The sequence below is a fragment of the Pholis gunnellus genome (assembly GCF_910591455.1).
Source record: "Pholis gunnellus genome assembly, chromosome: 12".
Taxonomy (NCBI): Eukaryota; Metazoa; Chordata; class Actinopteri; order Perciformes; family Pholidae; genus Pholis; species Pholis gunnellus.
In genome coordinates this window covers 2377823-2390583 of record NC_136539.1, presented here as the reverse complement: position 1 = coordinate 2390583, position 12761 = coordinate 2377823, and the positions used below count along the sequence as shown (strand labels likewise).

The 12761-nt window shown below is 43.3% G+C and overlaps 1 protein-coding gene across 1 annotated transcript in view; it reads right to left on the bottom strand.

Annotated features, from left to right (window-relative positions):
• Positions 1–11569, bottom strand: part of gli2a (GLI family zinc finger 2a) — a gene marked incomplete at its 5' end in the record, with an annotated part of 67359 nt that extends 55790 nt beyond the window's left edge. The window contains one exon of the mRNA XM_079170144.1: positions 11455–11569. Coding sequence (XP_079026270.1) covers positions 11455–11569 — 115 coding nt within the window. The remainder of the gene's footprint in view (positions 1–11454) is intronic.
• Between the last annotated feature and the right edge of the window lie 1192 nt (positions 11570–12761).

Here is a 12761-nt window from a genome sequence, read left to right as displayed (position 1 = left end):
CCTTGCCACAACCCGTCAGACGGTACAATCTTTTACCGTGACAGTTTACCTTATAATCTCTGATGAGATTACAATCTGGAGACAGGCCGTTTAAGCCACCAGGGTCCAGAGGTGATTGTGAGACAAAATATCCACAGTAAGCTGGCTGAAATTTTAAAAAATGCCTCCACGCTATGATTTTCAGGTTGTTATCATTAAACTCCCTGTCCACACTGAAAGACCGAAACAATAAGAAGATAATTAAATGCCTCTGTCGCAGTTAACCTGATACCTGGTTAACTTTGTGCAACAGTTGCGGTAAACATAGTTTAATAATGTTACATGTTACACGTAACAGACCAGGCTATTATGGAAGAAGGGTCTCATATTCACTAAGACACAAACAAAACAAACTAACAGCGCACCATGGCAGTTTCTATAAGTGACAGACATGTGGATCTTCTCTGTGATGCGGATCCACTCCAAAATGTATGCTACACCCTTCCATCAAGGGTCATGAAAATCAGCCCGTAGTTTTTCTGTAACCTTGCTGACAAACAAACCAAACTGAAAGCCTGGCGAAGAAGTCAAACTAAAGCACACTACGGCTGGGTCCTGCGGCGGTGCTATCAATTCACGAATTATAAATCGACACCTACGCAGCAGGGGTCTGGGGCACCACAGTTAACCCCTTGCGTCAAATCTAAACACAGCTTATAGGATATTACCTTGCACATTGTGTGTGAATGTAAGTATAGGGCTGACACTAATGATAGTTTTCGTTATAGAGTGATCTGTTCTAAAAACTATCCATCTGAAGATCTAATCTGAAAATTACCAACACCATTCCCCAGAGCCAAAGTGTCCTCATATTGCCTCTTTTGTTTTGAGTCTAAAACCAAAAAGTATTTAATTTACAATAATAGAAGAACAGCTTTTCTGTCACTTGACTAATTGTTTCACCACTGTGTGGAAATATAGAGTGAGTGAGTGTGGAATAATGGACGGTCTTCTTCTGAAACTAGCTGTACAAATCCTGAGACAAACTTCTAAATGTAAGATGACGGTGGTCAAGCTGACAAACAGTCTGCCTGCAGTGTGCACGTCAGCGCCATGTCTGCCGTGAACATGTCTGTATTCGCCGCTGCCAGGGGATGACCCTGCTGCTCTTTGAAGCCAGCGCCAAATATTCTCGGGCTTAGCTAACACCGTCGGGGAAATCACCTGGCAAACAAAACACAACAGGCTTACACGCTATACTAACACACAGACTTTCATTCACGAACCCTTTTCATTGGCAGACTGTTTGTTAGACAGCCGCCTCCTTTCACTTACGTAATGGTGCTAAAGCACAGCAATGAACCTCGTCGCAGTAATCGCAAAATGAAGAGTGTAATTATATCTCCCCAGAAGAAAACTTTAAATTAGCAGTTATGCAACTTCATTTGACAGAAAAGGGTTTGAGGGTATTTTTATTGTTGGTATTGTATGATTTAAATGGATGACTTTGAACACATAGGCTTAACAGTGGAACGTCTTTGTTCATCTGTAGCTGGACCAAAACATCACATGTTGCCTTGTGAAGAGGCTTCTCCCTCCTGCTCTTTATCGCTCACTTCACACTCTCTCTGAGCAACATTTATCGCTTTGCGTCATACATGATTTCATGAGTTTCCATTTCTTTAAGTTCTTACATAGCCTGTCTCATGGAAGCCCATTTCCACCGGCAAAAAAAAAAAAGAAATCACAAAAAAAAAAGAGAAATTATGAAATAGAAAGTCGAAATGATAAGATAATTTAACAGTCATAGAAGCAGCTCTTTGGCAGGTTACCCTACATTTGACATATAAATGTATTGTGAGTACATTGAAGACTTTAAACGTGGCTTTACAACAAATGAAATACTTCAATTGCTTGCTGCTTCACGGGGGATTGTACTCAGCAAACGCACCCGTGAGAGGATTTTAAGCAAGAAGCAGCTCTGGTGTAGAAAGAATAACACCGATGTGGCTGAGGTGGCGACCTTCATTGAACAGCAACTGGAAACATCTGGTCAGTGTCATGGTTACAGATTGATGCAGCAAAAGTGATGGTGCATTTTTTTTGCTGGGGGAAATGGGCTTCCATACTTTCTGGTTTAAAGTATAGCCACAAAATCACAACACCTTGCTGTAATTAAAGCTGCACAATATTAAAAAAAAATGTTTATGATATATTTAGCGATACAAAGAAAATGTTGTATATTCTAAATGCGGTGCACTTTCAGAACGCAATGAAGAGGCTGGATTCATGAAGAACTTTAAAGAAATGTTGTGTTCTATTAAAATTGTAATCATAAACACCATGGTTGTATAGATATGAATGGTAAAAATAAACAAGTCAGGCGGGTTGCCGACATTGTAGCAGACCCCTCGCACTGAGTAAGTCCGCCATGGTTGACAGTTGCAAAGAGAGCCCTGACCCACGCAGCAAGCATGAAGTCACCGGCCTGGGGAGGCGGCGATGTACGACGAGGGGCGCTATAAAGCTTGTGGTAAGAGCCACAGGCGACCTTCCCCCTGTGCCTTTCCAAGCAAAATATCAAACGGCAACAAAGTTGTAGCATGACGTAGGTCATTTGCCGACAACGCACGTCCTGCATTGTGACTACTGCACATGCACACATCGCAATGTCAATGCTGAAACTATATCTACAGCAGTCATAGTTTTAATGTTCCACAACATCTACTTTGCTGCACCACAACCATAGAATTGTACTGAGGGCCATCTAAGTAAAAAACAAACAAAGCACTGAAAGCACTTTGAGTAAATGTATCGTATCACATGTAATGTTTGGGTAAGAATTTCAGATTTAAATCTCAGACATCCTGTTTCTGGACACGTAGTGGTGCCTTTCATACCAAAAAAGTGAACTGCCAACCCCAGCCAGGCTCAGCACTCAATCATCTGTTGCTACCCAGCTGTTACAGAACCACTGTCTTTATTCCACTTTCCTGCTGCTGTATGATAAATTACATTACAAATCAGTTTTCCATATGGCAGCATTTTGTTTGGACCATGACAACCATACAATGGCCTTATGACAGGCTTTGCTGTGATTACAGAGCAGTGTAACTAATAGCAGCCCAGTCCAGAATGACTTTCTCACAAAGAATATGACACTGTAGCGTATGGCTGGCAGAAAGTCCTTTTTTTAACCCGCAGAAAAGAATGGTACAAGAGGAAGAGTGCAGGACAACCAGCCTCCATTTGGAATTCCTTCTTTATAGTATTTGTCTTTACTTCTGTATGCAATCACAACAGTGGCATCTGCATTTGCATTTATCACAGTCCCTATAACATCCAACATCATACAGTAGCACTTCTTTTTGTGTGATCTGAGCACCTGTGTGCCCCAAATCCTTGCACGTAAAATATTGATTATAAATCTATCATGGTTTTGAGAATCGATAAAGTATCATAAAGCGACATATCGCGATACTCCTGTATATATTAGCGTATCAATATTTTTTTACACCCCAAATAACAAGTGCACATCAAAGACCTTTTGACACCTTCCCCTAAAACCACACGTGTAGGTGTATTTTTTAAACTTTGGTCAATGTTAGGCTAGCTGTATCCCCCTGAATCAAGTGTTTATGCTAAGCTAAGCGCTCCCTGTCTCTAGTTTCATACTTAACACACAGACATGATTTTCTCTTCTCATTCAGACAGATATCAAATAAGCACATTTCCTATTTAACGATTCCTTTTATCCGTCGCTGTAAATATGGTCTTCGGTGTCCACTTGTTATCGTGTGACCAACATTCCACTGAGGTCACGTGATGAAACCTGAGCAGCTCCATTTGAAGAAGACGCTGAGATGCAATTGTCAAATGTGTTGACCCTTGATATGAGATTTTAATCATACTGCTAAAAATATTAGACTATAACAGCCGTAGTAAAAGTTGTGCCTTAATATTAAAAAGGAAAATCAATAACAAACTGCAGGAAGCAAAAATGAAGCCAAATTTGATATGTGACATTTGTTTAAGAAGCCTTTCAGTTTTTCCAGTGTGATCCAGTTTTTAGGACGATGTTTTAAAGAGCCAATGAATTGTGGGAAGGGACAGCAGTCCACTGTATTTACTGAGGCAACCTCAGCTGCTTATTTTGCTGGTTGCACAGTTTACTGTGACTCGCCTGCGTCCTGTCCTCGGAATGAGTCCATGGAGGATGACCGGTGTCACGGCCGCACACTCCATCTGGAGAAAGACTCACCCTCCTGGGGCTGTGACCATGAACATACATCGTCAAAGTTTATTTTTTCATAAATGTTTATGGAATTCCTCCACCTCCACTGAAACGTAGCCGCTGACTGGGCAGGATGGTTTGCTATTGTTTCTCACCGCGACCATTTTAGTTTGAACGTTTGAACCCAGTTCATTTTACTTAGCTGACCCGTTGGTTTGCAGGTGATACGTGTGAACAAGTCTGGCTCTATGAGGCTGTGCCCCAGAACTCTCAGTGAGTTGGCTAATTGCTAAATGCTAGCAGAGGCTGGAGAGCAGCAGCAGTGAAACCTTAGATCTGTAATTACAAGAAGCAGCTCCTCTCTCAGGAGGAATTTCACTGATGGTAAAAAATCAATTTCCTCCTCTTGCTTTCTTGGGAAGCTACAGTACAATTACAGCAGGTATTAATTGTAAAGGCACCTATTGTTCACTGTCTGGAAGTCTGGAACATTAACATAATAAAACACACCGACGTTCTCCCTGGAAAGACATATGTTGATGCAAATTTGTAAGGTGTTTATCGTTATATATTCTCGTCTGATACCTCAGCAACTGCAGACATGCACTTCTCATCATGGGTGAGTGGGCTTTTTTTTTTCTCCGTGCAGCGCTGTGATTGATTCTTTTCCTCCAGCAGCGTTCCGACGAGGGCGGACCGCAGCTGTGTCTGCAGGCGTTGGGGGTGGGGTGGGGTGGGGTGGGGGGGTATGTGTGCGGGGGTACGAACCGGAAGAGCCCGACCACAAACTGTCCCGTCTCTAGACCAACTCAGCCGTAGGAACCAGGCCTGTTTACACAAGCGCCTCCCGTCCGTGTTTACAGCTAGCACACATTTTTGTTTTACCACGTCTAAACTCCTCGGACGTTTATTTTGCTTCACTTGAACTGTGAGTGTTGGGGCTACATTAGCGGAGTAGCCGAGGCTGGCAGGCTGGTGGCTCAAGTCTGAAGGACACGGAGGGTTGCACCGGGTCAGGGAGTTGACGGCGTAGAAATGCGTGGGCATGGACCTCGAACCAACAAGTTCTTTGATAACATGCGGCACCTTCCAGTCAAAAGAAAGCGGTTGCCTGAGGCGACACCTCAGAGAAGAGGAGAGAGCTATAACTTATTGGGCTGATTCCCTTCAGGCCGACAAACACAACAGACAGGAAGGGTCTTAGAGGCAGGGGCCTGGATTACACTCCGCATGCTGGGAAAGAGCTTTCTGTTTAAGAGAGGATGAAGCTCAAAAAGAAAAAGGGAAGAAGGGATGGGGAGAGAAAGCTGGTGGACGGGGTGTTGGGTAATCCCCTAAAGCATCCATATATTGCCCCCACCTCCTCTCCCACTGCTTGTAAACGGCAAGGAATGTAACATGTTGTCTTTGGGCCCTGTGTGTGTGTGTGTGTGTGTGTGTGTGTGTGTGTGTGTGTGTGTGTGTGTGTGTGTGTGTGTGTGTTTGTAGACGTCTCTAGTACAGAGCGATTTATATTCTCAGACATTGCCCAAAGCATACCGCGTTGCTTTTTTAACTCTGGCTGCTTTGAAGCGGGGGCAGAGCGTTCCAAAGAAACAACCAATATCAGAAATGTCCTCTCATTTGAGCCTGATTTATGTTTCATAACCACATTAGAGAGCTTCCAAAGGGTGTCATACTCAAGGCATTTGCTCAGAAAATAGCCTTCTTAATATTTGCCTTCATGACTGTCTTGTAAGCATTCACTAAAATAAACATTTGTCTTGAGACATTCTTTTTCAAAACTAGGAAAGCGAGTCTTGATAGTGCTTAAAACTGGTTAAGAATTCCTCTGAACCCCATGGTTGGATTCATCTTGTGGTTTCTTTGCCTTCTTAATTCAAGTAAACATAAAAAAGAATCCAGGAAACTAATGTATAATACAGCTTTATATTAAATGTAGGGCTGTGAAATGATTACAAATTTTAATCAAATTAATCACAGGTTTCTGTGGATTAATCATGATTAATCACATATTACCGATTTTTGTCATTATTGTGCGTCTTTGCGGTGCTTTGATGCTCGAGTCCCCCGTTGCCACTCACAAAACTTCCCCTCGTCCTCAACAATATTAATCGGTCTACAGCTTTTTGCAATCCATTTGGCAACTGTGCTAGTCAACTTGTCACAGGCAGACTTAGTGAGGGAACTACGTTGTTCAGTGAGGGTGGTTTGGCGCATTCCACTTAAACTCCCCTCACCGACCAACGCATGCGTCGCGTTGAGATGGTACTTTAGGCTGGTAGTGCTACGGTGAAACGATAACGTCTTCCCGTTTACGTTTACGCCCCTTTTCCTAGAGGCGGGAATTGCCCCCTCTCTAAGGCTGTAAGGCTTTAAAACCCTTGCAAACAATCCCTGGATGAATTCACCATCCTACAGCAGTTCCCTTCTCTTAGTATGTAGGCCAGAAACTCTGTGATGGGCGATGATATGAGAAAATGACTCTAGTAAACATGAGTTTATGGTCTCAATCTCTAGTTTCAAGTCTTCTTCAATACAGCATGATGTTCATTTAGTAAATTATGGTCCATTTAGAGTCAAATAGACCATAAAGCAGGGTATGATTTAGGGCGGGGCTACCTTGTGATTGACAGGTTGCTACCACAGCTTTGAACGGTCTGGGAGTTGTCCGTGTTTGCATATTAGAACTTTAACCCTTTCACAGTGTGTTTTCAGTTCATGAAAGTTAATTGTAACATTTTGGTTGCCTAAAAATGTCTAATTCAGTGTTGTTGGTTATACTTCGCTCCACCTTCTGGTTCCAAAAAAAAAACCAAGATGGAGATGGCCAAAATATTGAATTCAAGGATTCAAAACCGTAGTCCACAAACCAATGGGTGACAATACGTCCACTTCTTATATACCTTTCAAAAAACTATGAAAAAACAAGATGCTTTTACTTAACATGTCTAATATTTAGATCCAGTCTTGGCCAGCCAGTAAATAAAATGAAACTCAAGATATGACAGAGAGAGACAGAAATGTGAGGATGGAAGCCTGAAGGGGAGTTGAGGAGTGACTTGGGAAAAGACCAAATTAACTGTTTGTAAGAGCCACATGAAGTAATCTGTTACCCAGGTTGCCAGTCAGCCATTCAAGTATTTTAGCAGGTTTTTCTCCCCATGCAGACTGGGAATATGTGAATACAAAAAAAATGGATGTGACATTGAATTAGATGTGAGCAGTCCCAAGTAAGGGCACATACTGGACATATCAGGCACATAGTGTAAACTGACTCTGCAGATGATGAAGGCCATAAATTGAAAGTCATTCCGGGACAGAAACAATATCGGTCTCTCTTAAAGTCATTCTTGGAGGACAGCGGTGAGTTCCTGATAGTGTGTGGCTATAGACCCTGACAGGAAAATAAACAACACTGGGACTTGGTCAATAGGCCTTCCTGTAAGCTTGTTGCTTGCAGGTCATCTCAAGTATCAGTAGAGGCATTATTGATGCTGTTACAAAACGTTACTTTAGATGACACCTGATAGAGCTGATTCTTTCGCACTGAGGATGCAAATATGGAAACCAGGCTGTTGAATGAAATCCATGACATGTTCGGAGGCCTTCGGGACCAGGGGATGTGTTTCTTCTATGTACAGCCTCGTAACTTGATCTGCAGTATTTCCTTAAATAGCAAAGATTAGGGAACGTCGTGAGAACATGTACTTTGTTGCCAAGTCGATGCCAAAATTCTGAAACCATGATGGTACTTGCTATTCTACAGTACTGCAGGTATCAGGGATCAGGGCTTGATTGGCGTTCCAACGACCCGGGGACGGATAGAACATTACCCTGATAATGCTACATTCATGAACTACAAATCTGTAGAATCAACAGGAGGAGAGCTAGCTAATGTTAGCTGTTAGCAGCCATGGGCCAGACCAGTTTTGCTTGGCTAAATAATCAAGCTAACAGCTAGCAAACAGGTTACATTGAGTTGTATTATGGTGCGTTCAAGATCTCTTCAGTATAAATGAGAAACTTGAGGCGGATCATCAGTGATTATTAATACATTTGCAAAAACAGTATGCAAAGATTAATAAAGGAGTGTATGTTGAAGTACATGGGATTTATAGTTTTGTTTTGTTTTTAATGATGTTTTTATGGTTAATGGTGTCGTATCGCGGAATTTCACTGGTATTGGTACCAACATCGCCGGAAAAGATACACTTAACCCACAGGTTTGTTCCTTGGTCAAAAAACAATAATGAACTGGTCCGGATGTTAGAGCATCATGGCCATCGTGAACAACTGTATTTTTCTTTTTCTATTTTGCTAAGTAGAATACTTCAGGCATCAGGAGATGGATTCTCTGATTCTTTCAGCTAAGGTGGAGGGCCAAGGAGTTAAACCAAAGGGGGCAAGGGGTCTGGCTTGAATGTGGTCATCCCTGCATAACCCTGGCCACTGAATCCCCCGCCCACCCCCTCGCCTCCACCACTCACCCAATCTATGGAACCACAGCAGCGTAAGAGCCTCATTTAGGAGCACAGAAAGAAAGGCAGAAATCTCTTTCTCAGGAAGATTAGTGGCTGTCCCTTTGGAGTAGGCCTGTGGATGGGGAGGGAGCTGGGGGAGGAGGGGGTATATTTTGCTCTGGGACATTTTTCTCTGCCGGGGGAGGTGACCCGTTCCAGAGCACCTTCCAGAGAAAGCCCTTGCTACCAATTCGGAGACCCTTCAAACTCTAGCGCCGTCTAAGACTCACCCGTGATGGCCATGATTAACACACGGCTCCTTATCGCAAAGCCACTGCTCTACTGACTGCAAGACTAATTACACCAGACTTCTCTTCTGCATCCATCTGTGCTCCAGTGACCACTCCGAATCAGACTTGGCCGATCCATTTTCATGCAGAAAAACTAAAGGTCGGGTGATTTAATGCCGTATTCTTGTTTGAGTACAAGTGAGACGGCAAGTGTTGACAAAGGTGAGGACATTTCTTCTTTTTGTGCCGCCTCTCATTGGCATCCTCCTTAGATACATCAAAGCTGTGAATAATTATCTGTGGACGATGGGTTTCTTATGCTGAAGAACATCAATCTCTGTCGGGAGTTCGCAAGCTACGGCTGAACTCCAAGAAAGATGAATACAACACACTGCTTAGGCAGAAATAATCAGTGTTAGCGAGCTTGTCTGCTCCACTGGCCTCGTACAGTCAACACCGAAGTGAGGGATGATGGAAAAATTCTCTTTGGCAAACTTTCTCGGGATATAATAAGGGCCGTAAAACAACAAGTTGGCAGATCTGCATTTGAAAAACGGTCAGTCTTCTTCCGCACTTCTTCGAGCATCCATATGCCAGTCTTATGGTGTGAAGTTGGGAGGAGGGGGGTGCATCAATCACAGGTATTCCTTTGAAACCGTGAGATGTTTTACAGTCCTGGTACCTAATCTGGACACATGTTACTCTGACATGGTGAAGCACAAGCCGACACAGACTCGTAAATCCCGGGGGCCTGGGAGTCAGGTTGCAAGGGCCGTAGCCTGTGGAAGCATGCCCTGTAGCTGCGAGATGGATGCAGGCTGTGACACGAAATGCGGGTGCCCATTTAAAACCATTAACAAGGCCCAGAGAAAGAAGCCAGACTCCTATCATAGGGACTAGTGCCAGCATCCCTGGCCTCTATCGTCTTTGCTATGCTTCCCCTTGGACCCTGACGCACACTCTGCATAAGTGGCCAGACATACTTATGTCTTTACACTCACAGACATGTCCAACAGGGTGAGGCATGTCTCTATGAAACACGAGCAAAGTGAGCTCTCATCAAACAAGTTATGAGATTCGTTGCCGGCTGACACAGCGGATCAGGGTGAACAGGATGTTCTCAGGATGTTTCTGCTTAAGTTACACTACTGTATTGTGTGGTTTCATTTTCAAGCTTACAGAGACCTATAATGTAGTCCGCATAGTTTGGAGTACTTTGCAATTCCGTTTCAAATACGAGTAAGCTAACTGAAAATATGTCTGTGACATCTTACAAAGAATGTTTCCAAGCTACTTGATGTATTCAAATTTACCCCACATTTGGGTTTCCACATGCATGCTAATTTGAAATAAAAAAGAAAAGAATCATCAAATTGGAAACAAAAGCAGAGGCTTAAAACTAGCTAAAGACAAACTAACGTCCTACTTTTACAGCTCCCTCGTGTGACGTGCTGAGCTTTGTGATGGCAGGCCACCAGGCCCTTCATTAAACAGTAAAACAACTTGAATGATATGTTCCTGCAGTGGCCCCTCAGATGATGCCAGTGTGTCTTCCTGAGGGGTTTTAGTGTCCACCAGCCGGCTCCACCAGCAGGCGTTAGTAATTTATAACACTGGTACCTCAGAGGCCCGAACAAGGTCCTCAGACCTCGTTAGAAGGAGTTTTCATCACACATCTACTAATGAAAACATGAGCGCTCATCTTTTAATTATGACCCCTTTATAGTGGGAATCTTGCAAACCCTGCAACCTCTGTGATACCACACAAGCACAAATAAGCCCTAATGGGTGCAGCAGACTCCTTTATTTTTTCTCAGTGGTGCAAGGTTATGAAAATTCAACCACCACAGTCTACATAATACACAATGATCATAACAGTGTAATTGACTAAATAATTCATATCATGGCAAGCGCACTATTTTTTTCTTCTTTGCTGGTATGAAAAACTTGTGTCCTCTTTGTGGAGGTGCCAGGGAGGGCACGCTGAAACGTCCTAGTTTCTCACCCCACATCCCTAAACAATTAATGGCTCCTCTCGTGGCAGGCCACCAAGCCCATCATTAAGCAGAAATACCGCTCACGCCACAATGTCATCCGATGTCTCCTTAGCATTTCAAAGGTGCTTCCCTCCGCCCGGCCTTTATCCGAGGACCCTGGTACACCATGTCGTCCACTGCTATGCCAGCCTTCTTTAGTAATTCATGAAATTTACACTCGGGAGGTGAGAACAAGGTCTTTCGACCTCATTATAACACTTTTTCATCACCCATTCTCTGACGTCTCTGAAACATGCGTCCCCCATCTCTTGGTCTTCTTCTTTTCATGTGCAACCAGCTACTTATGTGACTGGCCATCATGTTTCCCTCTATAAGTACATGATGCTACAGAAAACAAAAGGACACTAGAGTACTTTATTATAATAGCTGAAGTCGGTTACCACCAAATGACCAAATGAATGAAGGGTAAATGATTGGAAAAAAAGCTGTACCTCTGGTCAGAGTGGTGGGCAAGGGCTTCTTTGGGATTTCTGAGAAGCTTCTCCCATCCAGACCTGAACCCTTACACTCCTTCTTCTCAGTGGCTGTTGGAGCTGAAGTCTCCATGCTGCTCTTCGATTTCCGTCACAACCTGGAGAGGCAAGAGGCACTAGTGTTAGGTTCAAATGTTTGATCTTGGCTGTGACCGCGTAGCAGAAAATAGGTACTGCATTGAAAAACAAAGTTTATGGGAGCTGTAGTTTTGTTGTACTTGTTCATTTTATTAAAGGTTTCCAGCAAAGTGTAACATACTCATTCACCCTAGAACCTTAGATAGTGAACCCCTGAAACACGTTTCATTTTTTTCTCAAAGGATGACCAAAACCTTGTTAAATAATCGTATTGATCATTTCTAGTTAAAGAAGATAGCCGCCCCCCCCCCCCCCCCCCCCCCCCCCCCCAGTAAATTGTATTGTTCAAAAAGGCTAATTTTTTGGATAGCTGTCTATTGCCCTTTTAAGCTAAATATAGTCAAATATATCCTTGAATTGTTCACTTTTTTTCAATTACCAGACCGTCAAAGAAGCAAGTCTTTTTTTTCCAATGTAGCAACACAAACTGAAGTGTATTACAATGTGTACACTGTGATTGATGTATTTATTCTGTCAGTGTAACTTATGTCAGGTCAGGCCCTAAACACACAGACGGATTTCTCAGTTAGATGTAATGACTCCACAGTCCTCTTCTGTTCCAATTGTAAATGTGAGTGGCCCTTTAGCACTGAGGTTTTTAGCCGCTCGCACTGTGTCAATACCTCCTCATGTCTGTGTGAATGGCCCGATGACTTGGCAACGCGCCACTTGTTTGACTTGGTGGGACCTACAAGATCATCCTCCACCGAGAACAAACAAGACTGCAGCTCCCAGCCGGGGAGGGAGAGGTCATTCCTTTGGTCATCGCTTTTTCCACCTGCTCTCAGACGCTGGGAGAACATGTCAGCGCGCTTTGACAGAGCGCTGAGACAACATTACGAGCAACGTGGATGTGATCAGAGGGGGTGACTTCATGTTTCACAGGTGCAGAGGAGAAAGACTTCTTTCATGTTTGGAAAAGGGAAAAACATTTTTAGTATGCGTCTGAGTGCTTTTGGGCATCCAAACAATGTAATTTTAGTTCAGCTCCTCACACCTGTTGGCAGCTACGGGAAGTCAGCTGATTAAAACATTTTTACACAAAATAATTTTGCAATCTCAAGTCTTGCAAAACAAAAGTGTTTACGACTTGACTTGTGTCCAAATGACACAAACAACACCCTGAA